At 49.5% G+C, this 27,251-nt stretch overlaps 1 protein-coding gene across 5 annotated transcripts; it reads left to right on the forward strand.

Annotated features, from left to right (window-relative positions):
• The first annotated feature begins 809 nt into the window (after window positions 1-809).
• On the forward strand, window positions 810-26,427 carry PLAUR (plasminogen activator, urokinase receptor). 5 transcript variants are annotated; one of them, XM_017952955.3, is made up of 7 exons: window positions 1,046-1,325; window positions 4,086-4,196; window positions 6,439-6,582; window positions 16,234-16,395; window positions 17,281-17,415; window positions 20,616-20,762; window positions 25,968-26,427. In XM_017952955.3, exons 1-7 carry the CDS (start codon window positions 1,271-1,273, stop codon window positions 26,057-26,059), a joined length of 846 nt encoding a protein of 281 aa, XP_017808444.2. In that variant the 5' UTR covers window positions 1,046-1,270; the 3' UTR covers window positions 26,060-26,427. The 5 variants fall into 5 exon arrangements, with proteins under 5 accessions (XP_021786837.2, XP_017808444.2, XP_003915697.2 ...); XM_003915648.5 differs by lacking the exon at window positions 25,968-26,427 and adding an exon at window positions 23,551-24,114; XM_021931145.2 differs by lacking the exons at window positions 17,281-17,415; window positions 25,968-26,427 and adding an exon at window positions 23,551-24,114 and having other exon boundaries at window positions 810-1,325.
• The last annotated feature ends 824 nt before the right edge of the window (window positions 26,428-27,251 follow it).

The raw sequence follows: 27,251 nt of genomic DNA on the forward strand, positions 1-27,251 counted from the left end.
CAACTACCTAGGACTACAGGTACAGGCCACTGCACCCAGCTAATTTTATTTTATTTTTAATTTTTTTTTGGAAAGACGAGGTCTCTTTATGTTTCCCAAGCTGGTCTTGAACTCCTGGCCCCAAGTGATCCTCCTGCCTTGGCTTCCCAAAGCATTGGTGTTACAGACATGAACCACCTCATCTGACCTCTTCTAAAGTATTATAAAATAAATACAGACATCAAAATGAAAACAAAAGAAAAAGGAAAAAAAAAAAGAAAAAAAAACCAAAAATCTCCAAAACAACAACAAAAAAATGCAGACATCAGTCACATTCACCCCTAAATACTCTAGTGAGCATCTGGAAAAAAAAAAGAAAAGAAAAAGAAAAAAGAAAAAAAAGAATCCACCTAAGCACAAAGCCATTGTCGTAACAGTGTATCTTTTTACATTTTTGGCTGAAATGTTTTTTGTTTGTTTTTTGAGACGGAGTCTCCTTCTGTGCCAGGCTGGAGTGCAGTGGCACGATCTCGGCTCACTGCAACCCAACCTCCGCCTCCCGGGTTCAAGCGATTCTCCTGCCTCAGCCTCCTAAGTAACTAGGATTACAGGCGCATGCCACCACGCCCGGCTAATTTTTGTATTTTTAGTAGAGACGGGGTTTCACCATTAAGTGTTTTAATGTAGGTGCAATGCTTGGAATAGCTGCTGGCCGAAATGGAGGGCTCAACGCATTCTTTTAACATTTACCAAGGACCTACTTTGTGCTGGGCACTGGTCCAGGAGCTGGGGGCACAGCAGGAAGCAAAGCAAGGGTTAAGTGTGTTAAGTGTTTAAGAGATGCATATTTCAGGATGCCTCTCTAGATAAGGACATTTGACAAAACTAACAAAAATCCTGTTATCTAATAATCAGCCACATTCATATTTACCGTCAAAGCTTTTATCTTCATTTTACAGCAGTGGAGAGCGATTGCCCCGGGTCCCACATTAGGAAGAGAGAGAACTGGGATTTGCACCCAGGCAGTCTGGGGACACAGCTGTGACCACAGCTCCATGAGTCAGGGCCGAGCCAACCCCTTCACCACCAGCTGGCCGCGCCCCGGGAAGGGAAGTTTGGGGCGGAGGAGGTTCCTACGGGAGGAGGGGGAGGCGCCCACGCATCTGGGGCTGACTCGCTCTTTCACAAAACGTCTGGGAGGAGCCCCTGGGGCCACAAAACTGCCTCCTTCCTGAGGCCAGAAGGAGAGAAGAAGTGCAGGGACCCCGCGCACAGGAGCTGCCCTGGCGACATGGGTCACCCGCTGCTGCTGCCACTGCTGCTGCTGCTCCACACCTGCGTCCCAGGTAGGGGCTGGGTCCCGAACGCCTGCGCCTGGAACAGGGTCTGATTGAGGGGAGTGGGGGTTGTCAGAGGATGAGTTGAGGAATGGGGTTCAGTCCCCAGCACCCTCCCTAATCAAATTATAGTAATTTTCGTGCTTTGTGCAACGCTACGCGGCGCAGTACCTGGCTCTCGGTAGCTACGGAAATATTAGTGGAGCAAAGGCATTTAGCTTTACATAATTTAGTGAGTGCTTTTTTTTTTTTTTTTTTTACGGAGTCTCACTCTGTCACCCAGGCTGTAGTGCAGTGGCGCGATCTTGGCTCACTGCAACCTCTGCCGCCCGGGTTCAAGCGATTCTCCTGCCTCAGCCTCCTGGGTAGCTGGGATTACAGGCGCCTGCCATCGCCCCCGGCTAATTTTTGTATTTTTAGTAGAGACCAGGTGTCACCGTGTTAGGCAGGATGGTCTCAATCTCCTGACCTCGTGATCCCCCTGCCTCGGCCTCCCAAAGTGCTGGGATTACAGGCGTCAGCCACCGCGCCCAGCCCAAGTGCTTTTTTTTTTTTTTTTTAATGGAGCTCTTCGAAGCCTCTTCCTTGTAATTTCAAGGAACTATAAAATGGGACTATTATTAATTTCGTTTGACGATGGGACTATTATTAATTTCGTTTCGCAGAGGAAACTGGGGCACAGAGAGGTTAGATAACTGGCCTAAAATCACACAGCCAGTGCTCGAATAAGCAGGATCTGACCCCGCAGCGCCCCCCAGCGCTGTCCATGCTGCCAGGTCTCCCTCTCCGAGAAACGAGGGGACAGGACTCCCTTTTACAAAAGGGCCAAGGGAGGCTGACTGAGCGGTGCAGAGCCAGTGCTGGAGACCCGGGACTGTCCCTCAGGACCTTTCCCTCTCACTGAGGCGACTCTCACCTACTTCCCCGGAAAATGTGGGGGGCACTGGGTAGAGAAACGAGGAATTTGAGAAGGAACTGAGTCAGGGCGGGTGGCCACGGGGTGTTGCGGCCGCAATGAATAACCCGGAAAGCGCTCGAGACCGCGGGAGGCCTGGAATGAGTAACAACTCCGGGATACTCTGAACGCACAGCTGGAAAGGGATGTCGGGGAAGGCCCGGAGGTCCGGACCCGGCCTAGGGACTGGGCTACAATCTCGGGGAGGAGCCTGGGGCGGGGAGAGAGTGTCGGGGAGGAGCCAGAGGGCAGGGCTGGAACCTCAAGGAAGAGCTTGGGGAGAGGTTAGAGCCCCGAGGATAAGCTAGGGGCGGGGCTAGAACCTCGAGGCGGAGCCAGAGGGCGGGGTTATAACCTCGAGGAGTAACTAGAGGGCGGACTTATAACCTCGGGGAGGAGCTGGAAGGCGGGACTAGAATCTTAAGAGATAGGATTATAACATCGGGGAGGAGCTAGAGGGCGGGGCTGGAACGTCAAGGAGGAGCTAGGGGCGGGGTTATAAGCTTGGGGAGGACCTACGGGGCTGAGTTAGGACCTCAAGGGGCCAAGGGGCGGGGTTACGACCTCGGGGAGGAGTACAGGGTGGGGCTGAAACCTCAAGGAGGGACTGGGGTGGAGTTATGACCTCAGGGAAGAACTAGCGGAGGGGAGAGCCTCGGGGAAAGCTAAAGGGCAAAATTAGAACCACGAGGAGGAGGCCGGGCGCGGTGGCTCAAGCCTGTAATCCCAGCACTTTGGGAGGCTGAGACGGGCGGATCACGAGGTCAGGAGATCGAGACCGTCCTGGCTAACACAGTGAAACCCCGTCTCTACTAAAAATACAAAAACTAGCAGGGCGAGGTGGCGGGCGCCTGTAGTCCCAGCTACTCGGGAGGCTGAGGCAGGAGAATGGCGTAAACCCGGGAGGCAGAGCTTGCAGCGAGCTGAGACTTGGCCACTGCACTCCAGCCCCAGCCCCAGCGGCAGAGCGAGACTCTGTCTCAAAAAAAAAAAAAAAAAAAAACCCACAAGGAGGAGCTAGAGGACAGGACTAGAGCCTCGAGGAGGAGCTAGGGGCGGGGTTATGGCATCGGGGAGAAGCCAGGGGGCGAGAAGATTAGCTCAGGAAGAGCTAGAGGGCGGGGCTAGAACCTCGAGGAGGAGTCTAGGGCGGGGCCAAAACCTAGTTGGGGAGCTGGAGAGCGGAGACAGAACTTCGCGGGAAACTAGAGTATCTGAAGATAGAAACTCGGGAGGGCTGATGGCCCGGGCTACAATTTGGGAATAAACAAGTGGGCGGGGAGCGGGGAGAGGCTCTGGAGCCGGGTAGAACCAGGGGGAGAGTGGAGGAATAGTTCCATTAGGGCACTAGGAGTGGCGGTATAACATAAAGATAGACAGGGGTGGGGTGAGGCTAGAACTCCCCTAGTGGAACTGGAGAGGCGTGATCGACCGAGGGCCGGCGCGGTGAGAAGGGCCTAATGGGAGCAGGAATAGAACGTACTGATAGACAGAGAGGGCGGGGACTGTCAGGATATACGCCTCACGAGGACAGAATGAAAGGAAAAACAGGCCAGGACAGGACTTTGGGAAAGGACTTGTGGGCAGGGATAGAACGTTCAGTTAGGGGGATGGAGGTAGAACGTGGACAAAGGACAGACTGGAAGTACCGCCGGCCGGAACCCAGCAGAACATGGAACACGAATCAGAATGGACGGGGCCTAGAGACTTGGTGTTGGTATTGGGACATGCAGGGGCGAGCGGGGGGTCTTGGAGCTAAGCGAAGTTAACCTCTCCTCTCCTCTCCTCTCCTCTCCTCTCCCTCCTTCCCCTAGCCTCTTGGGGCCTGCGGTGCATGCAGTGTAAGAGCAACGGGGATTGCCGGGTGGAAGAGTGCGCCCTAGGACAGGACCTCTGCAGGACCACGATCGTGCGCATGTGGGAAGGTGAGCTTCCCTCCCACACACACACCCCTCCAGCGCAGCATGGAACGCGAGTGATTGAGAAACCTTCCTCACCCGTAACTGGGAAATGCAAACTAAAAACAAACAAACAAACAAGGAGAGCCCATTTCACACCCACCAGACTGGCAAGCCTTTAAAAATCTGACAATACCCTGGTTAGTAAGGATGTGGAGTTGCAGACCGTGTCTGCGGTGGGGGAGTAAATTGGCACATCAACCACCTAGAGCGATTTGGCAATATCTAGTCCAGAAGAAGATTAGCATATGCTACAGCTCAACTCCTCGGCATGCAGAAATGCCAAAGAACCTTGGCCACATATACCCAGGGATACATGTATAAGAATGTTCTTAGCAGCAATGTTTGTGACATGGAAAACTGGAAACAGGCCGGGCACTGGCTCACACCTGTATTCCCAGCACTTTGGGAGGCAGAGGCAGATGAATTGCTTGAGGTCAGGAGTTCAAGACCAGCCTGGCCAACATGGTGAAACACCCGTCTCTACAGAAAAAAAAAAAGGAAAAATTAGCCAGGTGTGGTGGCACGCACTTGTAATCTCAGCTACTCAGGAGGCTGAGACAGGAGAATTGCTTGAACCTGGGAGGCGGAGGTCGCAGTGAGCTGAGATCATGCTACTGCACTCTGGCCTGGGCAACAGAGTGAGACCCTGTCAAAAAAAATGAACGAAAGAGAGAAATGTGGGCCGGGCGTGGTGGCTCATGCCTGTAATCCCAGCACTTTGGGAGGCTGAGGCAGGTGGATTACCTGAGGTCAGGAGTTCAGGACCAGCCTGGCCAACATGGTGAAACCCTGTCTCTACTAAAAAATACAAAAATTAGCCAGGTGTGGTGTTGGGTGCCAGTTATCCCAGCTACTCGAGAGGCTGAGGCAGGAGAATTGCTAGAACCCGGGAGGCGGAGGTTACAGTGAGCTGAGATCATGCCATTGCACTCCAGCCTAGGCGACAAGAGCGAAACTCCATCTCAAGAAAAAAAGAAAGAGAGAGAGAGAGAGAGAGAGAAAGAGGAAGGGAAGGGAAGAAAGGAAAGAAAGAGAAAGGAAGGGAGGAAGGGAGGGAGAGAGGAGGGAGGAAGGAAGGAAGGGGAGAAAGAAAGAAAAGAAGAAAATGGAAATGACTTTAAGTCAGTCAGCAAGTCAGCAGCAGAAGACACTGTGGTAATAATTACATAATGGGGCCAGGCATGGTGGCTCACGCCTGTAATCCCAGCACTTTGGGAGGCCGAGGCGGGTGGATCACGAGGTCAGGAGATCGAGACCATCCTGGTTAACTTGGTGAAACCCCGTCTCTACTAAAAATTAAAAAAAAAAAATTAGCTGGGCGTGGTGGCGGGCGCCTGTAGTCCCAGCTACTCGGGAGGCTGAGGAGGCAGGATTGCTTGAGCCTGGGAGGTCAAGGTTGCAGTGAGCTATGATTGCACCACTGCACTCCAGCCTGAGTGACAGAGTGAGACCCTGTTTCTTTTTTTTTCTTTTCTTTTCTTTTTTTTTTTTTTTTTTTTTGAGATGGAGTCTCAATCTATCGCCCAGGCTGGAGTGCGGTGGTGCAGTCTCAGCTCACTGCAACCTCTGCCTCCCGTGTTCAAGTGATTCTCCTGTTTCAGCCTCCCAGGTAACTGGGACTACAGGTGCCCGCCACCACACCTGGTGTTTTTTGCATTTTTGCAAAATGCAAAAAACATTTTGGTAAAGACGGGGTTTCACTGTGTTAGCCAGGATGATCTCAATCTTCTGACCTCGTGATCTGCCCACCTTGGCTTCCCAGTGCTGGGATTACAGGCATGAGCCACCACACCTGGCCGATACCTTGTCTCTTAAAACATTAATTAATTATTAGCCAAGTGTGATGGCATGTGCCTGTAGTCCCAGCTGCTTGGGAGGCTGAGGCAGGAGAATCGCCTGAATCCATGAGGCAGAGGTTGTAGTGAGCTGAGATCTTGCGACTGCACTCCAGCCTGGGTGACAGAGCAAGACCCTGTCTCCCGGAAAAAGAAAAAAAAAAAATTAATTAAAATAAAATAGAGCAGGCTCCTTGTTGGAATGGGGGTAGAGTCAAGGTTAACTCTAGAAAAAGACAGAGTTGGACTCAAACAAGAGAAGAGGCCTACCAAAAATCAGCCCTGGGAGCGGGTGACCTTGAGACCAGGACTGTCAGAGTCTGGTTGGGCTGAGAGGAGCCTCTGTGGTAATGAAGATCCCCTCCTTGCAGAAGGGGAAGAGCTGGAGCTGGTGGAGAAAAGCTGTACCCACTCAGAGAAGACCAACAGGACCATGAGCTATCGGACTGGCTTGAAGATCACCAGCCTTACCGAGGTTGTGTGTGGGTTAGACTTGTGCAACCAGGGCAACTCTGGTGAGTACGGCAGCCCTTGCCATCCCCAACCCCAAGCCATGTCCAGCTCAACCTCATCATCATCCCAATCCTACTCTTAACTTTACATTAGCCGAACCCCAACTGCATGCCTTATCCAAGTCCCAACCCCAACCCAACCCATCTCTAGCTCAGCCCCATCCCCAACCCATTCTTGACCCAATATCCAACCCCAACTCAGCTTCACCTTCAATCCTATCCCCGACTTCATGTTACCCCAACACTGTTCCCAACTCAAACTCAGCCCTGTTCCAAACACAGTTCCAGCCCCATCCCCAAATCAACCCCATCCCCATCTCAGACTATCCAAATCCCCACCCCAATGACACAATTACTTTCATCCTTAACCCAATCCCCATCCTGCATGTTTGTATGTGTGGTTGTTAGGTATAACTTGCAACTCTGCCCTTAAGCTCACACGCGTGCATGAGACATAGATGAGACGTCTCAGTGATGTTTGTCCATCTGACTGGGCAGGAGATGGTCCTACCCAATCCATTGGGATGGGAGATGGTCCAAGCAATAGATGCTGAGGGGCCAGGATTCAAGCAAAGACTTGATGTTCTTAAGGGAAGTCAAAAGAGGGGAGGATTAAATGGGCCACAGTAGGCTGGGAGAATCCTCTGCAATAGATGGTCTCTGGCTTGGGCAGTGAAAACAAAAAATGTGAAGAAATGTCCATAACAGGCTGGATGTGGTGGCTCACACCTGTAATCCAAGCACTTTGCGAGACCAAGGCGGGAGAACTGCTTGAGCCCAGGAGTTTAAGACCAGCCTGGGCAACATAGTGAGACCCAGTTTCTGCAAAAAATAAACAAAAAGTAGCCGGACATAGCGGTACACACTTGTAGTCCTAGCTATTCAGGAGGCTAAGGTGGAAGGATTACTTGAGCCTGGCAGATCAAGGCTGTAGTGAGCTGTGATCATGCCATTGCACTCCAGCCTGGGCAACAGAGTGAGACCCTGTCAGAAAGGAAAGAAGAAAGAAAGAAAGAAAGAGAGACAGAAAGAGAGAAAGGAAGAGAAAGAAAGAGAGAAGGGAAGGAAGGGACACAAAGAAGGAAAGAAAAAAGGAAGGAGAAAGAAAGAAAAAGAAAGAAAGAAAGAAAAAGAGAGAGAGAGAAAGAAGAGAAAGAAAGAAAGAAAGAGAAAAGGGAAGGAAGGAAGGAGAAAGAAAGAGAAACATAGAAAGAGACATAAACCCTGTCTGAAAGAAAGAAAAGAAAGAAAGAAAGAGAGAGAGAGAAAGAAATATCCATAAGCACCTTTGTCAAATTCCATGGCTTCAGGCTCTGATCATTTTAAGAAAAAGACTTAGAAAAGGTCAAATTCTCCTAAATTCCCACAGGACAGGAAGGGTGGGGAAGGAATGGGTCCACAGTGCATGGATCCATCTGTGAAAGAGATTCCTCTTTCTGGACCTAGCGAGGAAGGAAATAGGGTAAGGCCAGTCTAGTCACGGTGACGGCAGTGAGCAGAGGGCTGAGTTTGCACTGGGTTTTCTTTGTTCTTCACTCTTCCTGATTCTGCCTGGTTTTCATCGTTCCTGTCCTCAAACACTAATCTGTTGGCGGGGCCAAATCAGATGTTTGTTTTGAGGAAGTGACAAGAGAGGATGTGGGCTTCCTGTCTCGGTGAGATGCGCTTAAGGAAAGCACCAATACTTGGGTCTAAGTAGTGCATTCAATCAGAGATGATAGTGAAAATATTTAAAAATATTGATGAGTGCCGCGACAAACTCCTGGAGTCCCCTGCTGGGCCTGGTGTTACCCCTTTCCATGATGGGTCACAGGGACAGGAAGGGTCCTGGGGAGAGAGTTGGGAGTGGTCGGGGTCCACCAGGAGCTTGGAGCAGCAGCTGTCAATTCAGTAATCTAATAACTGAGATACCTATATCCTCCCTATTTCTTTTCTTTTCTTTTTATTTTTTTTGAGATGGAATTTCACTCTTATTGCCCAGGCTGGAGTGCAATGCCACGATCTCAGCTCACCGCAACCTCCACCTCCCGGGTTCAAGCGATTCTCCTGCCTCATTCTCACAAGTAGCTGGGATTACAGGCATGCGCCACCACGCCCGGCTAATTTTGTACTTTTAGTAGAGACGAGGTTTCTCCATGTTGGTCAAGCTGATCTTGAACTCCCGACCTCAGGTGATCCACCCGCCTCAGCCTCCCAAAGTTCTGAAATTATAAGCGTGAGCCACTGCGCCCGGCCTCATCCCCATTTATAATGCCATTGTATCCTGCTTGTGGCAACTTGAATAGTTGGTTAAACTGCACTCAGTACTTATATGATGCTGGGGACACAGCAGGGACCAAGACAGCCTTGTGCCCTGCCTTGTGGGGAAAAGAAAGAGAGATCAGCCTGTTACTGTGTCTGTTTTCCCCACACTGCCTGACTCCATGGGACTCACAGTCCTGTGTGTGTGTGTGTGTGTGTGTGTGTGTATAGGGGTGACAGACCCATCACCAGACAGTGACTGATTATTAGGTTAATGCAAAAGTAATTGCGGCTTTTGCCATTAAAAGCAACAGCAGAAACCGCAGTTACTTTTGCACCAACCTAATAGATTAGTCTGGGCTAGGAAGGGGGAAACACAGGCAGAGGGTTCAGGGCTGGGATGAGGGAAGAGTAGGGGCTGTGGGACCCCAGAGGAGATACCTGACTCAGGTCAGGGAAGGTTTCCTAGGGGAAGCAATAGCTAAGCTGGATCTTGAAGGATGAGTGGGAATCAGACTATTAAACAGCCAGTGGAGGCCGGGTGCGGTGGCTCATGCCTGTAATCCCAACACTTTGGGAGGCCCAGGTGGGAGGACTGTTTCAGCCCAGGAGTTCCAGAGCAGCCTAGGCAACATGACTCTACAAAAAATACAAAAATTAGCCAGACGTGATGGCATATGCCTGTGATCCCAGCTCCTTGGGAGGTTGAGGCAGGAGGATCACTTTAGCTCAGGTGGTGGAGGCTGCAATAAGCTATGATCGTGCCACTGTACCCCAGCCTGGGTGACAGAGCGAGATCCTGTCAAAAACAAAAAAACAAAAAAAAGACAGTGGAAAGGGTTTTCCAGCAGTCCAGCAGAGGGAGCAACGGATACAAAGGTGGCCAAAAGCAGTGTGGCTGGATGAAGGAAACAGTGGGACAAGATGAGCTGGAAAGCTTGGCAGGAGCATGTTACACAGGGGCTTCTAGACGTCGTCCTGGGAGCACTGGGGCATCACAGAAGGTTTTAAACAGCGAATGTAATGATCACATTTATTTATTGTTATTTTTTTTGAGACGGAGTTTCTCTGTTTTTGCCCAGGCTAGAGGGCAATGGTGCGATCTGAGCTCACTGCAACCTCTGCCTCCCAGGTTCAGGCGATTCTGCTGCCTCAGCCTAACAAGTAACTGGGACTACAGGCACCCGCCACCACGCCCGGCTAATTTTTTTGTATTTTTAGTAGAGATGGGGTTTCACCGTGTTGGCCAGGCTGGTCTTGAACTCTTGACCTCGTGATCTGCCCGCCTCAGCCTTCCAAAGTGCTGGGATTACAGACTTGAGCCACTGCACCCGGCCCTCATTTATATTTTTAACAAATTATTCTGACCTCAGGACAGAAGATAGATTGAAAGGAAGCAAGAGTAGATGACAGGAAACCAACCTGGGCGTGGGTGAGGTTGTCCAGGTGGAGAAGAGGGCAGCAGGACTAGGGTGTCAGATATGCAGAGGAAGAGAAATGGATAGATTTAAGAGCTGTTCAGGCTAGGCACAGTGGCGCACATCTGTAATCCCAGCACTTTGGAAGGCCAAGGCAGGAGGATTGCTTGAGCCCAGGAGCTGGAGGCTGCAGTGATCACACCGCTGCACTCCAGCCTGGGCGGCAGAGAAAAACCCTGTCTCAACAAAAGCCAAAAAAGAGCTATTTAGAAGCAGGCCTTAGTGGTAGATTAAATGTGGGAGGGGACCTGCAATTCTGGTCATGATGGAGTGACTTGTATCAGACCAACCCTTCTGCCAATGACAGTTACAAATGCTGGACAAATAATAAACAATGAAGTCACTGGAGAGCAGCAAATGAAAGGAGAAACTTGGCCGGGCGAAGTGGCTCATGCCTGTGATCCCAGCACTTTGGGAGACCAAGGCAGGTGAATTGCTTGAGCTCATGAGTTCAAAACCAGTCTGGGCAACATGGCAAAACCTCGTCTCTACTAAAAATACAAAAGTTAGCCAGGTGTGGTGGCACATGCCTGTAGTCCCAGCTACTTGGGTGGCTGGGGCACAAGAATTGCTTGAACCTGGGAGGTAGAGGTTACAGTGAGCCAAGATCACACGACTGCACTCCAGCCTGGGCGACAGAGCAAGACTCCGTTTCAAAAAGAAAAAAGAAAGAAAGAAAGGAGAAACTTGAGGCACTACAACCTCTGAAATAAGGGAAGCATAAAATGTGGGTTCCACAGACAACCTGGCTTTTTCCCGGAGTGCACTTGCCAATCTGCTGCTGTGGAAGGGAAATAGAGCCCAGACAGAAAGAGTCGCTAGACTGAGAAGACGGAGGTTGGAGTTTGGGGCTGCCAGAATGTCTGGAAGATGAAAGTTAAAATCCTGGAATGGATGGGACCACAGAAAAGGGAGTTCCCAACCTGCAAACAAATCTCCCTCAAGTCATTGGCAAGCTGTACATGCACAGGGTGAGAGTCCAAGAAACTTGGAAGAGAAAAATAGCAACTGGGAAGCTACAAAAGCGAACAAGGCTTCCAGCAGACATGTGATGCTGGGGACACAGGTTGCCAAGCTGGAGAGGCCTTGGTAAGCATCTCAGGCTTTCCCCCTAAGACCACCCTAGGGGTAAGGGCCAAAGTGAAATAGAAGAGCCCTAAACAAGCCTAGGTCCAATACTTGACAGGAATGAAAACCTGACTCTCTGTGGAAGAAGAAAACATCGTTTAGGCCCTTGACAGATTTTTATCTATAATGTCTGGCATCTGATCAAAATGTACAAGATAGCGAGGCATGGTGGCATGCGTCTATAATCCCAGCTACTTGGAAGGATTACTTCAGCCTGAGAGTTCTGGGCTGTAATGTGCTATATCAATAGGGTGTCTGAACTAAGTTTGGCATCAATATGTTGATCTCCCAGGAGCAGGGGACTACCAGGTTGTCTAAGGAGGGGTTGGAGCAGCCCAGCTCAGAAATGGAGCAGGTCAAAACTCCTGTGCTGATCAGTAGCAGGATTATGCCTATGAATACCACTGCACACCAGCCTGGACAATGTAGAAAGACCCCATCTTAAAAAAAAAAAAAAACAGACTGGGCATGGTGGCTCACACCTCTAATCCCAACACTTTGGGAGGCTGAGGTGGGCGAATCAGGAGGTCAGAAGTTCAAGACCAGCCTGGCCAACATGGTGAAACCCCTTCTCTACTAAAGATACAAAAAAGAAAAAATTAGCTGAGTATGGTGGCGTACGCCTGTAATACCAGCTACTTGGGAGGCTGAGGCAGGAGAATCGCTTGAACCCGGGATAAGGAGGTTGCAGTGAGCTGAGATCGCACCATTGCACTCAAGCCTGGGCGAGAGGGCAAGACTCTGCCTCAAAACAAAACAAAACAAAAAATAAACAACAACAACAAAATCTTACAGGGTATCCTGAAGAAAATAAAAAGGACCAATTGACCAGAAACTAAGAGAAAAATCCAACTATAGAAACAGAATTGTAGTGATTCAGATATTGGATTATAGGAAACATGAAAATTGCTACAATCAATATATTCAGGAAAACAGAAGAATGGGCACATTTTAACACCTGGAATCCTTTTTTTTTTTTTGGAGACGGAGTCTTACTCTGTTGCCAGGCTAGAGTACAGTGGCATGATCTCGGCTCACTGCAACTTCCGCCTCCCGGGTTCAAGCAATTCTCCTGCCTCAGCCTTCTAAGTAGCTGGGACTACAGGCACCTGCCACCATGTCTGGCTAATTTTTGTGTTTTAGTAGAGACAGGGTTTCACCATGTTGGCCAGGATGGTCTCAATCTCTTGACCTCGTGATCCACCCGCCTTGGCCTCCCAAAGTGCTGGGATTACAGGCATGAACCACTGCACCCAATCAAGGAATCCATTTTTTAAGAGTCCAACAGAAAATATAGAACAGTGACTCAAATGAAGAACTCTGCAGTTATGCTTGATAGAGGTCAGAAACAGCAGAGCAAAAGGATTAAAGAGCTAGAAGATGGAACAGTAGAAGCATGTGGATTGATCCACAGATGTGGAAGACCAAGGGGTCTGCCAGGTTCCGCCCTAGGGACTGGATGGGGCCGCCTTGGACGCGTGAACTTCAAGAAAAAGAGCAGTTGTGGGAGAAGATGGGGAGTTCTGTTTGGGACAGGTGTTTGAGGTATAGCCATGGGGCCTTGAAGAGACAGTTGCATGTACAGGTCTGGAGCTCAGAGAGAAGCCTGGACTAGAGAGAGATTTGTGAGTGATGAGCAGATAGATGGAAATGAAGTCATTTCAATATTTACCCCATGAAAGAGTCTATACTGTGAGAAATAAAAAGGGCTTAAATCAGAGCCCTGGCCAGGTACAGTACTCACGTCTGTAATCCCAGCACTTTGGGAGGCCAAAGCGAGAGGATCATTGGAGTCCAGGAGTTCGAGACTAACCTGGGTAACATCGCAAGACCTTGTCTCTACAAAAAATACAAAAATTAGCCAGGTGTACTGGCACACGCCTATAGTCCCAGCTACTCAGTAGGCTGAGATGGGAGAATCACCTGAGCTTAGGGAGGTCGAGGTGGCAGTGAGCCATGATTGTGCCACTGCACTCCAGCCGTGGGGACACAGCAAGACTCTATCTCAAAAAAAGAAAAGAAAAGAAAAGAAAATAGCCCTGAGGATCATTGGCATTTAGAAGAGTGGCATAAAAAGAGTTCACACAGGAGACCCGTGAGTGACCACCCAGAGTGGGCAGAACCAGAAATGGGGAATTCAGGGGGCAGTGGGAGCTCAGAGCAGGTACCTGTTCCAGGCTGATGGGTCAGGGAGGGCTTCCTAGAGGAAGTAAAATTGAAGATGACAGCTGAAGAATGAGTAGGAGTTAGAGAAAGTAGGGCACAAGGAAAAGGCGTTCTAGGTGTGAACAGCTATTTTGGCAATGATGAGAATTTGTGTTTTCATTTTCATGGAAGTTTGTATGAGAAGACATGGGTGGCCTTGTAGTTATTTTTCTTTGAGGGGGATGATTGGGCTTTGGATGTAAATGATTCGCCTAATTACAGCTAGCGGCCTGCCAGTTGAGAGCCTTGGCTGACATGGTCCTCTCACTTTTTTAAGACTTGGCTTGGACTCAGCTTAGATGTGTCTTGGGTCAGGACAGGGAGGGCATGCCAAGTATGGGAAATGGTGTGAGCCAAGGGCTGGGCAGAGGAATGACTCTGGTGTTTCCAGGGAAAAGTAACGGATCCAGTTGGCCAACACCGCAAGGTTCGTGCAAAAGGCAAAGTGATCAGGAATCAGTCAAGTGAGTCTTTGATTCCCGGGACAATTAGGTAGTGTATTATCGATTGCTTATCTATTCTCTATTGCTGCATTACAGATTGCAGCAATAAAATAAGCATGCATTATTTTACAAAGTTTCTGAAGGTCAAAAACCCTGGAGTGGCTTAGCTAGGTGGTTCTGGCTTAGGATCCTTCATGAGCCTGCAGTCAAGATGTCAGCTGGGGTTACAATCATCTGAAGGCTCCCAAGGTAGCTTCACTCACATGAATGCTCCCCTCCCATGGCTTTGGCACAGGCCTCAGTTCTGCCACATGAACTTCCCCATGGTGCTACTTGAGTGTCCTCACAACATGGCTGCTGCTTCTCCCAGAAAAGATGACCCAAGAGAGACAGCCAAGCAGAAATTGCCATGTGTTCTATGATCTAGCCACAGAAGGCACACACCATCATTTCCGTAATATCCAGTTGACTACATAGGGCATCCTTATTCTTTTTTCTTTTTTCTTTTTTTGTTTTTAATTTAAAGACAGAGTCCTGCTATATTGCCCAGACTGACCTCAAACTCCCGGACTCAAGCAATCCTCCCACCTTGGCCTCCCAAAGTGCTGGGATTACAGGCATGAGCCGCTGCACCCAGCCAGCCCTATTCTTTAAGGGCATGAATACCAGGGAGCAGAGATTATTGGGGGCCATTTTGGAGACAGGCTACCACAGAGAACAGAGAAGGGTTTTAAGTAATTCCTCATTCATTCATTCATTTCACAAATAGGTATTGAATATCTTATCTGTCCCTGGCCCTGTGCCAGGTGGTGCTGGGACACAATAGTGATCAAGACAGCCCCTGGCCCTGCCCTCCTGGAGCTCACAGTCCAGTAGAGGAGACATACCTGTCACCAGACAGTGACCACCCAGAGTGGGATGCGGGAGTCCAGGGGTGTGTGGGAGCTGCTCCAGCCTGGTGGATCAGGAAAGGCTTCCCAGAGGAGGTAAAATTGGAGCTGACACCTGAAGAATGAGTAGGAGTTAGGGAAGGCAGAGAGCAAAGGAAAGGTGTTCTAGACAGAGACAACGGCATATGCAAAGGCCTGGATGGCAGGCAACATGTGTAGCCGCAGACTGTGGGAAGTCAGTGTGGAGTAGAGTCTGAGGGTGTAGTGGAGGGAGACGAGGCAGGAGAGGTGCTCGGGCCTCAGTATTTGATGGGCTTTGAATCCCATACTGAGGATCTTGGATTTTATTTTATTTATTTATTTATTTATTTTTTGAGACGGAGTCTCGCTCTGTCGCCCAGGCTGGAGTGCAATGGCCGGATCTCAGCTCACTGCAAGCTCCGCCTCCCGGGTTCACGCCATTCTCCTGCCTCAGCCTCCTGAGTAGCTGGGACTACAGGCGCCGCCACCACGCCCGGCTAATTATTTTGTATTTTTAGTAGAGACGGGGTTTTACTGTGTTAGCCAGGATGAGAGATCTTGGATTTTATTTTGATGGCAGTAGGGAGCTATGGAAGAGTCTTGAGGAGAGAAGAGACAGGGTCAAATATGAGTATTAGAAATACCCTTCTAAGGGCCCGGATGCGGTGGCGCATGCCTGTAATCCCAGCAGTTTGGAAGGCTGAGGCAGGTAGATCACTTGAGGTCAGGAGTTCGAGACCAGCTCTACTACTGTCTCTACTAAAAATACAAAAATTAGCCCAGCGTGGTGGTGCACGCCTGTAGTCACAGTTACTCGGGAGGCTAAGGAGAATCACTTGAACCCAGGGAGTGGAGGTTGCAGTGAGCCAAGATGGTGCCACTGCGTTCCAGCCTGGGTGATGGAGTGAGACTCTGTCTCAGAGGAAAAAAAAAAAAAAAAAAACGGGAAAGAAATACACTTCTAGGGCCATGTGGAAATGCTGCACTGGGGTGAGTAGGGGGTGACAAGAATGGAAACCCAGAGGCTAGGGAGGTAGCTGGAGTTGAAGGAGGTCTGAGCTGGACTGATCCATGGGGCTGGAAAGGAGGGCGTGGATTCTAGAAAGATTCAGCAGACAGAATAGACAGGGCTCACTAACTGGCTACAGGGTGGGATAAGGAGGAATTGATGCCCAGTGAGTCCTTGCAGAGCTGGGGCTCCAGGACTGTCCCCATGGAGTCTCACTCCCCTCCCCCTCTTCCAAACAGGCCGGGCTGTCACCTTTTCCCGAAGCCGTTACCTTGAATGCATTTCCTGTGGCTCATCAGACATGAGCTGTGAGAGGGGCCGGCACCAGAGCCTGCAATGCCGCAACCCTGAAGAACAGTGCCTGGATGTGGTGACCCACTGGATCCAGGAGGGTGAAGAAGGTGAGCCCCAACCTGCCAGCAACTCCTCCTCCCTGCTCTGCTCCTCCCCAAGACTGTACTTAACAACTCCAGAGTAACAGGGATGTCAGCAAGGGACTAAGTTCTCTCATACGCAAGAGGTCCAGGGCCACAAGGACAGTTCCAGAGTCACCAAGAACCCAGATGCCTTCTTGTTTCTTTTTGTTTCTTTTTTTTTTTTTTTTGAGACGGAGTCTCGCTCTCTGTCGCCCAGCTGGAGTGCAATGGCATGATCTCGGCTTGCTGCAACCTCCGCCTCCCAGGTTCAAACAATTCTCCTGTTTCAGCCTCCTGAGTAGCTGGGATTACAGATGTGCATCACTACGTCTGGCTAATTTTTGCATTTTTAGTAAAGACAGGGTTTCACCATGTTGGTCAGGCTGGTTTCGAACTCCTGACCTTGTGATCCACCTGCCTCAGCCTCCCAAAGTGCTGGGATTGCTAGCATGAGCCACCATGCCCAGCCACCTTCTTGTTTCTTACACATCACTTCCATTCTCAAAATGCCTCATAGTCCAAAATGGCTGCTGGAGCTCCGGGTCTCACATCTAAGTTCCAGGAAGGAGGAAGAAGGAAAGAAGGAACAAAAAAGGGGGCACTGCTCCTTTTGTAAGTGTTCTCCTTTCTGGAAGTCCCAGAAAGCACTTCTATTTATATCACATTGGTCCGAACTTCATCACATGACTGTACCTAGAGAGGCTGGAATATGTAGTTTTTGACAAGATCTATGACTGTCCTAGATAAAATGAGGGTCCTATGATGAAGGGTGAAGTAGTGAATGGTTGAATGCCTGCTATTGCGGGCAAATCCCATCTTAGTCCCTCATTCACAATCTGACATCTGACCTCTGTTCCCTGGCCCCCACAGGGCGTCCAAAGGATGACCGCCACCTCCGAGGCTGTGGCTACCTTCCCGGCTGCCCAGGCTCCAGTGGTTTCCACAACAACGACACCTTCCACTTCCTGAAGTGTTGCAACACCACCAAATGCAACGAGGGCCCAAGTAAGGAACGGGAGACACAGGCAAGGCCTGGGGTTGGGCAGGAGCATGCACTCAGGCAGACAGCTGCGCAGTCACTCTCCGGCAATCGACTCCTCTCTGGCGCCTCTGTTTCCTTTTCTGAAAAATGGCAGTATCAGGCCTTTTTTTTTTTTTTTTTTGAGATGGAATCTCACTCTGTTGCCCAGGCTGGAGTGCAATGGATTGATCTCCACTCACTGTAACCTTTGCTCACGAGTTCACGATTCTCCTGCTTCCGCCTCCTGAGTAGCTAGGATTACAGGTGCCCACCACCACGCTCAGCTAAGTTTTGTATTTTTAGTAGAGATAGGGGTTTCACCATTTTGGCCAGGCTGGTCTCGAACTCCTGACCTCAAGTGATCTGGCTGCCTTGGCCTCACAAAGTGCTGGGATAACAGGCATGAGCAATTGTGCCTGGCCAGGCTTTTCTTCAAAAGAAGAATTTTGTAAGAATTCAATGATACTGACTATCAGCCCTTGCCAAGACCTGAGCTTCCTGTCTTTTTTGTGTCTTTCAAATTTTCCCACTCCTCCCCACCTCCACTGCCACCACCTGGGCTGAGCCACGCTGACTTCTTGCTCAGGTTGTTGCAATGACCTCTCCTCTGGTCTCCCTGCTTCCACTCCTGCCACCATACAGCCAAGGTTCAACCCAGCAGCGAGCGATTTTTGCGGGGGAGGGGTATGGGGGAGACAGGGTCTCGCTCTGTCACCCAGGCTGGAGTGCACTGGCATGATCATGGCTCGATGCAGCCTCAAACTCCTGGGCTCCGGAGTTCCTCCCACCTAAGCCGTTGGAGTAGCTGGGTCTACAGGCGCCCGCCACCACACCCGGCTAATTTTTTTGTATTTTTAGTAGAGACAGGGTTTCACCGTGTTAGCCAGGATGGTCTCGATCTCCTGACCTTGTGATCCGCCCGCCTCGCCTCCGAAAGTGCTGGGATTACAGGTGTGAGCCACCGCGCCCAGCCGCACCCAGCTAAATTTTAAAACCTTTGTAGAGATGGGGTCTCACTATGTTTCCCGGGCTGGTATCAAACTCCCAGGCTCAAGCAATCCTTCTGCCTTGACCTCCCAAAGTGCTGGGATAACAAGCATGAGCCACTGTGCCTGACCTTCATTTAGTTTCTTTTTCTAATTTTTTTTTCTTTTGAGATGGAGTCTCGCTCTGTCAGCCAGGCTGGAGTGCAGTGGAGCGAACTTGGCTCACTGCAATCTCTGCCTCCCAGGTTCAAGCGATTCTCCTGCCTCCGCCTCCCCAAGTGCTGGGATTACAGGCATGAGCTACTGTGCCTCACCTTCTTTTCCTTTCCTCTCCTCTCCTCCCCTCCCCTCCCCTCCCCTCCCCTCTCCTCTCCTCTCCTTTCTCTTTCTCTTTCTTTCCTTCCTTCCTCCCTCCTTTCTCTTTCCTCCCTCCCTCCCTTCTTTCTCCTTCCTTCCTTCCTCCCTCCCTCCCTCTCTCTCTCTCTCTCTTTCTTTTTTCTTTCTTTCTCTCTCTCTCTCTCTCTTTCTCTCTTTCTCTCTTTCTTTCTTTCTGATGGAGTCTTGCTCTGTCAGCCAGGCTGGAGTGCAGTGGCGCGATTTGGGCTCACTGCAACCTCCGCCTCCCAGGTTCAAGCGATTCTCCTGCCTCGGCCTCCCCAAGTGCTGGGATTACAGGCATGAGCCACTGTGCCTGACCTTCATTTAGTTTCTTTTTTTCTTCTTTCTTTCTCTTTCTTTCTTTCTCTTTCTTTTTCTTTCTTTCTTTCTTTCCCTCCCTCCCTCCCTCCGTCCCTCCCTCCCTCCGTCCCTCCCTCCCTCCCTCCCTCCCTCCCTCCCTCCCTCCCTCCCTTCCTCCCTTCCTTCCTTCCTTCCTTCCTTCCTTCCTTCCTTCCTTCCTCCCCCTCTCTTTTCTGATGGAGTCTCACTCTGTCAGCCAGGCTGGAGTGCAGTGGAGTGATCCTGGCTCACTGCAACCTCCGTTTCCCAGATTCAAGCTATTCTCCTGCCTCAGCCTCCCCAAGTGCTGGGATTACAGGCATGAGCCACTGTGCTGACGTTCATTTGGCTTCCATAACCACCAAAACCCATCTGGCCTCATAGACCTTGCATATGCAGTATCCTCCGTTGGAACACGCCTTCCCCAAGAGTTCACCCTGCTGGCAACTTCTCATCCATTAGGCCTCAGCTTTCATGTATCATCTTCAGGGATGCTTTCACTGTCCCTCCCCTCCAGTGTAATCTAGATCCCTGTCTCTATTACCCAGCAACTGTCAACAGATGGAAATGTTCCATATCTGTCCTGTCCGATATTACAGCCACCACTGTATGTGGTCAGTGAGCACTTGAAATGCTAACTGAATTTTAAGATTTGGTTTAATATTAATTTATTTAAATGTAAACAACCACATGTGGCCAGTGGCTACCAGATTGGGAAGCGTAGCTCTAAATTGTAAATTCTGGCTGGGCACAGTGGCTCACACCTGTAATCTCAGCACTTTTGGAGGCGGAGGTGGGAAGATCACCTGAGGCCAGGAGTTTGAGACAAGCCTGGGCAACATAGCAAGACCCCATCTCAAAGAATTTTTTTAGTAATAATAATAGTAATAACTTGCAAGTTCTGACCAGGTACAGTGGCTCACATCTGTAATCCCAGAACATTGGGAGGCTGAGGCAGGCAGATTCCTTGATCCCAGGAGTTTGAGACCAGCTGAGCAACGTGTCAAAACCCCATCTCTACAAAAAATAGAAAAATCGGCCGGGCATGGTGGTGCATGCCTGTAGTCCCAGCTACTCAGAAGGCTGATGTGGAAGTATCTCTTGAGCTGGGATGGTCGAGGCTGCAGTGAGCTACAACTGCGCCACTGCACTCCAGCCTGGGCAACAAAGTGAGACTCTGTATCAAAAATAAATAAATAAATTGTAACTTCTGTGAGGGCAAGGACGGTTTCATCTTACATAGTTGCTGACCCAGCACCCAGCACAGTGCCTGGCCAGAAATGGGGCTGGGGGAGTTGAAAGTTGCGGTTTCTCTTAAGCACTCAAAAACCATCCCGCTCCAAATGCCATTCAGACGCCTGACCACAAGGTGGCTCCATGACATCTCTGGCTCGGAGTGGGAGTCCTGGGGAGGTCATTCAAGGAAGTGGGGATCCAAGCACTAATTTTCTTGGTCTCTGTGTCTCTGGTCTTCTCCTAAGTCCTGGAGCTTGAAACTCTGCCACAGAATGGCCACCAGTGTTACAGCTGCAAGGGGAACAGCACCCACGGATGCTCCTCTGAAGAGACTTTCCTCATTGACTGCCGAGGCCCCATGAATCAATGTCTGGTAGCCACCGGCACTTACGGTGAGGCCCTCTCCGAGGCTGGGAGGGAACACTTATTGCGGGTGAAGAGTTCTGCAAGAGATTGACTTCCAGTTAAGCTGGACTTAACTGTGGTGGGTCTCCCTGTGGAAAAGGTGGGATTTCCTTCAGGTGGGTGAATATTGTTGTAAGGAATTAGGACTTGTCCATCAGGATGCGGACATTCTTGCCATAGAAAAGTGGAATTCTGGCTGGATGCGGTGGCTGAAGCCTGTACTCTCAGCACTTTGGGAGGCTGAGGCCAGAGGATGTCTTGAGGCCAGGAGTTTGAGACCAGCCTGGGCAACATAGCAAGACCCCCATTTCTGCAAAAAGAAAAAGGGAAAGAAAAATGGAATTCTTTGGTGGCAAGATTTCTTATGGGTTGTGGGGATCTGCTGAAGACAGCTTAGGCTTTTATCTTGTGGTGTCCTGGAAAGATCTTTGTATTCCAGTGGTTCTCAAACTTTTTGGTCTCAACTTATTTATGCTCTTAAAAATTATTGTTAGCCAGGTGTGGTGGCTCACGCCTGTAATCCCAACACTTTGGGAGGGCGAGGTGGAGGACCACCTGAGGTTGGGAGTATGAGAGCAGCCTGGCCAACATGGTGAAACCCTGTCTGTACAAAAAAATAGCAAAATTATCTGCGTATAGTGATGGCCCACACCTGTAACCCCAGCCACCCAGGAAGCTGAGGCATGAGAATCACTTGAACCCAGGAGGAGGAGGTTGCAGTGAGTGGGGATCAACCCGCTGCACTCCAGCCTGGCTGACACAGTGAGACTTTGTCTAAAAAAAAAATTGTTGTTTACTGTTTATGTCAGCAATTTCTATAGATAAATGCCACCTTAAAAATAAAACTGGGAACCAGGTGCAGTGGCTCACGCCTATAATCCTAGCACTTTGGGAAGCTGAGGCAGGTGGATCACCTGAGGTCAGGAGTTCAAGACTAGCCTGACCAACATGGAGAAACCCCGCCTCTACTAAAAATACGAAATTAGCCGAGCGTGGTGGCGCCTGCCTGTAATCCCAGCTATTCGGGAGGCAGAGGCAGGAGAATCGCTTGAACCCGGGAGGCAGAGGTTGCAGTGAGCCAATATCGTGCCATTGCACTCCAGCCTGGGCAACAAGAGCGAAACTCCATCTCAAATAAATAAATAAATAAATAAATAAATAAATAAATAAAAATAAAACTGAGAATTTTTTTTTTTTTTTTTTTGAAATGGAGTCTTGCTCTGTCGCCAGGCTGGAATTCAGTGGTGGGATCTCGGCTCACTGCAACCTCTGCCTCCTGGGTTCAAGCGATTCTCCTGCCTCAGCCTCCTGAGTAGCTGGGATTACAGGCAAGCACCACCATGCCCAGCTAATTTTTGTAATTTTAGTAAAGACGGGGTTTCACCATGTTGGCTAGGATGGTCTCGATCTCCTGACCTCATGACCTGCCCACCTCAGCCTCTCAAAGTTCTGGGATTACAGGTGTGAGCCACCGTGCCCAGCCAAAACTGAGAAATCTTTAAAGGTTTATTTATGAATTCATCTTATAACAATAAAAACTCATTACACATTAACATAAATAACATTTTAATGAAAAATGACTATAGTTTCCAAAGAAAAAATGTAATGACAGCCAGACATGGGGGCTCACACCTGTAATCCCAGCACTTTGGGAGGCCCAGGTGGGCAGATCATGAGGTCAGGAGTTCGAGACCAGCCTGGCCATGTGGTGAAACCCTATCTCTACTAAAAATACAAAAATTAGCCGGGCGTGCTGGCGCGCGCCTGTAGTCCCAGCTACTAGGGAGACTAAGGCAGAATTGCTTGAACCCGGGAGGCGGAGGTTGCAGTGAGCCAAGATCGTGCCACTGCACTCCAGCCTGGGCAACAGAGTGAGACTCCATCTTAAAAAAAAAAAAAAAAAAGAGAGAGAAAACTGGCATGATTTTGCTGTGTTGTACATCACATCTCTTTAATGTCCAGCTTAATAGAAGACAGCTGGGTCCTCATGGAAGCTTCTGCTTTCAGTCTGTTGCAATATCACATGTCCTGGAATTTTTGGAAAAGTCCATTGTACACATGAGAGTGAAAAAGCCATGTTTTAGTATTATCATGAGAATCATTTTGATTTCACAGATCTCCTGAAAGGGTCTCAGGGGTCCCTGAGCCACACTTTAAGAACCGCTGCTCGCTTCCTTTCCTCTCCCTTCCTTCCTTCCTTCCTTCCTTCCTTCTTCTTTCCTTCCTCTTTCTTTCTCTCTCTTTCTTCCTTTCCTTCCTCTCTCTCTTTCCCTCCTTCTCTCTCTCCCTCCCCCCTCCCCTCCCTCCCCTCCCCTCCCCCCCCCCCCCACCCCCCGCCCCTCCCGTCCCTCCCTTCCTTTCTTCCTCTTTTTTTGCTTGTTCTTTGAGACAGGGTCTCACTCTGTTGCCGAGGCTGAAGTGCAGTGGCGTGATCATAACTCACCGCAGCCTCCATCTCCTGGGCTCAAGTGATCCTCTCATCTCAGCCTCCCAAGTAGCTGGGACTACAGCTTTTTTACTTTATGTTTGTAGAGACAGAGTTTTGGTATGTTGTCCAGGCTGGTCTGGAACTCCTGGGGTCAAGCTATCCTCTTACCTTGGCTTCCCAAGGTGTTGAGATTACAGGCATGAGCCACCGCACCTGGCCCTGAGAACTGCTGCTTTTTCTAGGTGGTAGTGAAGGTGGCGCCCACTGAAGGTGGCAGGTCACCTACTGGAGAATTCCAGTCCTGGGCCCAGGAGCTGGAAGTCTCACTCCGTCTTCTCTTTCCTCAGAACCGAAAAACCAAAGCTATATGGTAAGAGGCTGTGTAACTGCCTCAATGTGCCAACGTGCCCACCTGGGTGACGCCTTCAGCATGAATCACATCAATGTCTCCTGCTGTACTGAAAGTGGCTGTAACCACCCAGACCTGGATGTCCACTACCGCAAGGGGGCTGCTCCCCAGCCTGGCCCTGCCCATCTCAGCCTCACCATCACTCTGTTAATGACTGCCAGACTGTGGGGAGGCACTCTCCTCTGGACCTAAACCTGAAACCCCCCTCTCTGCCCTGGCTGGATCCAGGGGACCCCTTGCCCTTCCCTTGGCTCCAGCCCTACAGACTTGCTGTGTGACCTCAGGCCAGTGTGCTGACCTCTCTGAGCCTCAGTTTTGCCAGCTGTGAAAACACCTATCACAAAGTTGTGCGAAGCAGAAGAGAAAAGCTGGAGGAAGGCCATGGGCCAATGGGAGAGCTCTTGTTATTATTAATATTGTTGCCGCTGTTGTGTTGTCGTTGTTATTAATTAATATTCATATTATTTATTTTATACTTAAATAAAGATTTTGTACCAGTGAACAAGGCGAGGTCTGCCCTTCTTTGTAGTGTCTATCTCTGGGAGGATAAATGGTGGGGGACACCTTTCCACAGGCTCCTGGAATCAGGGGTCATGTTTGAGGCCCCTGCCTACCTTGGAAGTCCTTGTGGGGGCTGCCTCCACATCTATTTCTGGACTCCAAATGCTGACGGAGCAGGAGCATCGCCATCTTGAACAAACACCACCATTCTTAGATCCCCTTGATTAAAAATCAGCTAAATCCAGCCCCAAAACATCAGCCTAATGGCTAATGTCAGCATAACCAGAAACATTCCAACTCTAAGATAAACCCCTTTCTGACCAAAAACATGCCAACCCCCAGATAGCCTCCCCTCCGACCAGAGACTTTCTAACCCCGCGATAAACTTTTCCTCACATAAAAACATTCCGGACCTATGATAAGCGCCCCCTTCCAAAACCCCTAAATATCCTTAGTCTGAAAAAAAAAGGGGGGGCTTTCTAACTTAACTCAGCCAAAAGCCCCTCTCAGGTTTGTTTTCTCTAAAATAAACCTGTCCTTCACTGTCAAGCCACATTTCATGTTTCTTTCCTGTTTCGTTTTCTTTTTCTTCTCTTTGAGATGAAGTTTCACTTTTGTTGCCCAGGCTGAAGTGCACTGACACAATCTCGGCTCACCACAACCTCTGCTTCCCGGTTCAAGCAATTCTTCTGCCTCAGCCTCCCAAGTAGGTGGGATTACAGGCATGCACCACCATACCTGGCTAATTTTGTATTTTTAGTAGAGACAGGGTTTCTCCATGTTGGTCAGGCTGGTCTCACATTCCCGACCTCAGGTGATCTGCCCACGTAGGTCTCCCAAAGTGCTAGGATTACAGGCATGAGCCACTGCACCTGGCCTCCTCTTTCTTTAATTCTTACAAATGCAACCTTCCAGCTCACACACTGAACACTAACCTTCTAGTCTCCTAAACTTCAAAGATTGCAACTATTTTGTTGTTCTAAGGAGACATCCCCACATTTCCCAATGTACTTTGGGACAGGAGACGGATAGAAGATAATCTGATGGCCAGAACTCCCTGCATGCACTGCAGTGAGGAATAAGGACAGGAGTGCACTTCCCCTGATGTGCTGGGGACGGGATAAAGGCTGGGCTCTATTTTCCAGGATGCCTCAGGACTGTCAGAAAAAGAGCCAGAACTACCATTTCAATGGCACTCTAGGAGCATAACATTGAAAAATTCATGTTTCTTCCCATCATTTGCTAAGGCAACCCATGGAGACAAAAATTACACTCCCCATCAAGCCTTGTGGCTAATGAAGAAAAAAAAATAAGACATCTTCGGCTGGCTGTGGTGGCTCATGCCTGTAATCCCAGCACTTTGAGAGGCCAAGGTCGGCAGATCACTCGAGGTCAGGAGTTTCAGACCAGCCTGGCCAATATGGCAAAACCCCGTCTCTACCAAAATTAACAAAAATTAACCGGGTAAGGTGGTGGGTGCCTGTAATTCCAGCTACTCGGAAGGCTGAGGCAAGAGAATCGCTTGAACCCAGGAGGAGGAGGTTGCAGTGAACCAAAATCACACCACAGCATGACACAGTGAGACCCTATCTCAAAAAAAAAAAAAAAAAAAAAAAAAAAGACGTCTTTTCCCTGGTATTTGGGGGTAGGTGAGGGACAAGGTCCTTGTTTAGGGCTTTCTCTAATCACATATCACCACCTGTCATTGTGGTGGCTTAAAGAGGTGAGGTCTGTACTTCTTATATGAGTGACTCTGTGACTGCTTTGACCAGTAGAATATGGTGGAAGTTTTGCTGTGCTGTGTTCTGGAATCAAGCTTTAAGAAACTGTCATTTCTCACTTTCTGAATCTTAGAACGCTCACTCTGGCGAAACTGGTTGCCATGTAAAAGTACTACTGCCCTGAGACCGCCATGCTGTAAGGAAGCCCAGGCTACTCACGTATAAATGCTATGTGGAGATAGAGCCCCAGATGTTTCAGCCATCTCAGCCCAGGCATCAGACAAGTGGGTGAAGAAGCCATCTTGGACATGTAGCCCCAGCAGATGTGATATAGAGAAGAACCAGGAAACTCAGCTATATTAGTTTCCTATGGCAGCCTGTGATAAATTATTACAAACTTTATAAACTAACACATTGTGTGCCCATATCAAAACATCACGGAAGGACAGGCACAGTGGCTCACGCCTGTAGTCCTAGCACTTTGGAAGGGTGAGAAAGGAAGATCTCTTGAGCTCAGGAGTTCAAGATCAGCCTGTGCAACACAGTGAGACCTCATCTCTACTAAAAAAAAAAAAAAAAAAAAATTGGCTGGATGTGGTGGGGCATGCCTATAGTCTTAGCTACATGGGAGGCTGAGTCAGAAGGATCACTTGAGCCCAGGAGATCAAGGATGCAGTGAGCCATGATCTCACCACTGCACTCCAGCCTGGGCAACAGAGCCAGAGTCTGTCTCAAAAAAAAAAAAACAAAACAAAACACTAAAACCCAAAACCACGTTACGTATGTCCTATAAATATACACAACTATTATGTATCCATAATAATTTAAAATAAAAAATTTAAAACACACACACATAAATCTTACAAACGAGGTGGCTTAAAACCACAGAAACTCGGCCAGGCACAGTGGCTCATGCCTGTAATCCCAGCACTTCGGGAGGCTGAGGCGGGCGGATCACAAGGTCAGGCGATCGAGACCATCCTGGCTAACACGGTGAAACTCTGTCTCTAGTAAAAATACAAAAAATTAACCGGGCATGGTGGCGGGCACCTGTAGTCCCAGCTACTCAGGAGGATGAGGCACGAGAATGGCGTGAACCCGGGAGGCGGAGCTTGCAGTGAGCCGAGATCACGCCACTACACTCCAGCCTGGGAAACAGAGCGAGACTCCGTCTCAAAAGAAAAAAAAAAACACACACAGAAACTTAGGCCAGGTGTGGTGGCTCACACCTGTAAACCCAGCACTTTGGGAGGCCAAGTCAGGTATATCACTTGAGGCCAGGAATTTGAGACCAGCTTAGCCAACACAGTAAAGCCCTGTCTCTACTAAAAGTCTAAAAAATAAAAAGTAAAAAAATAGCTGGCTGCGGTGGTGCTCCTCTGTAATCCCAGCTACTCGGGAGGCTGAGGCATGAGAA

This window comes from Papio anubis, chromosome 20, assembly GCF_008728515.1.
Source record: "Papio anubis isolate 15944 chromosome 20, Panubis1.0, whole genome shotgun sequence".
In the NCBI taxonomy this organism is placed as follows: Eukaryota; Metazoa; Chordata; class Mammalia; order Primates; family Cercopithecidae; genus Papio; species Papio anubis.

Coding starts and splice junctions, on each gene's coding strand:
- PLAUR (XM_003915648.5), top strand. CDS start 1,271: ATGGGTCACCCGCTGCTGCTGCCACTGCTGCTGCTGCTCCACACCTGC. Junction 4,197..6,438: donor GATCGTGCGCATGTGGGAAG/GTGAGCTTCCCT, acceptor CCCTCCTTGCAG/AAGGGGAAGAGCTGGAGCTG. Junction 17,416..20,615: donor CAAATGCAACGAGGGCCCAA/GTAAGGAACGGG, acceptor TCTTCTCCTAAG/TCCTGGAGCTTGAAACTCTG.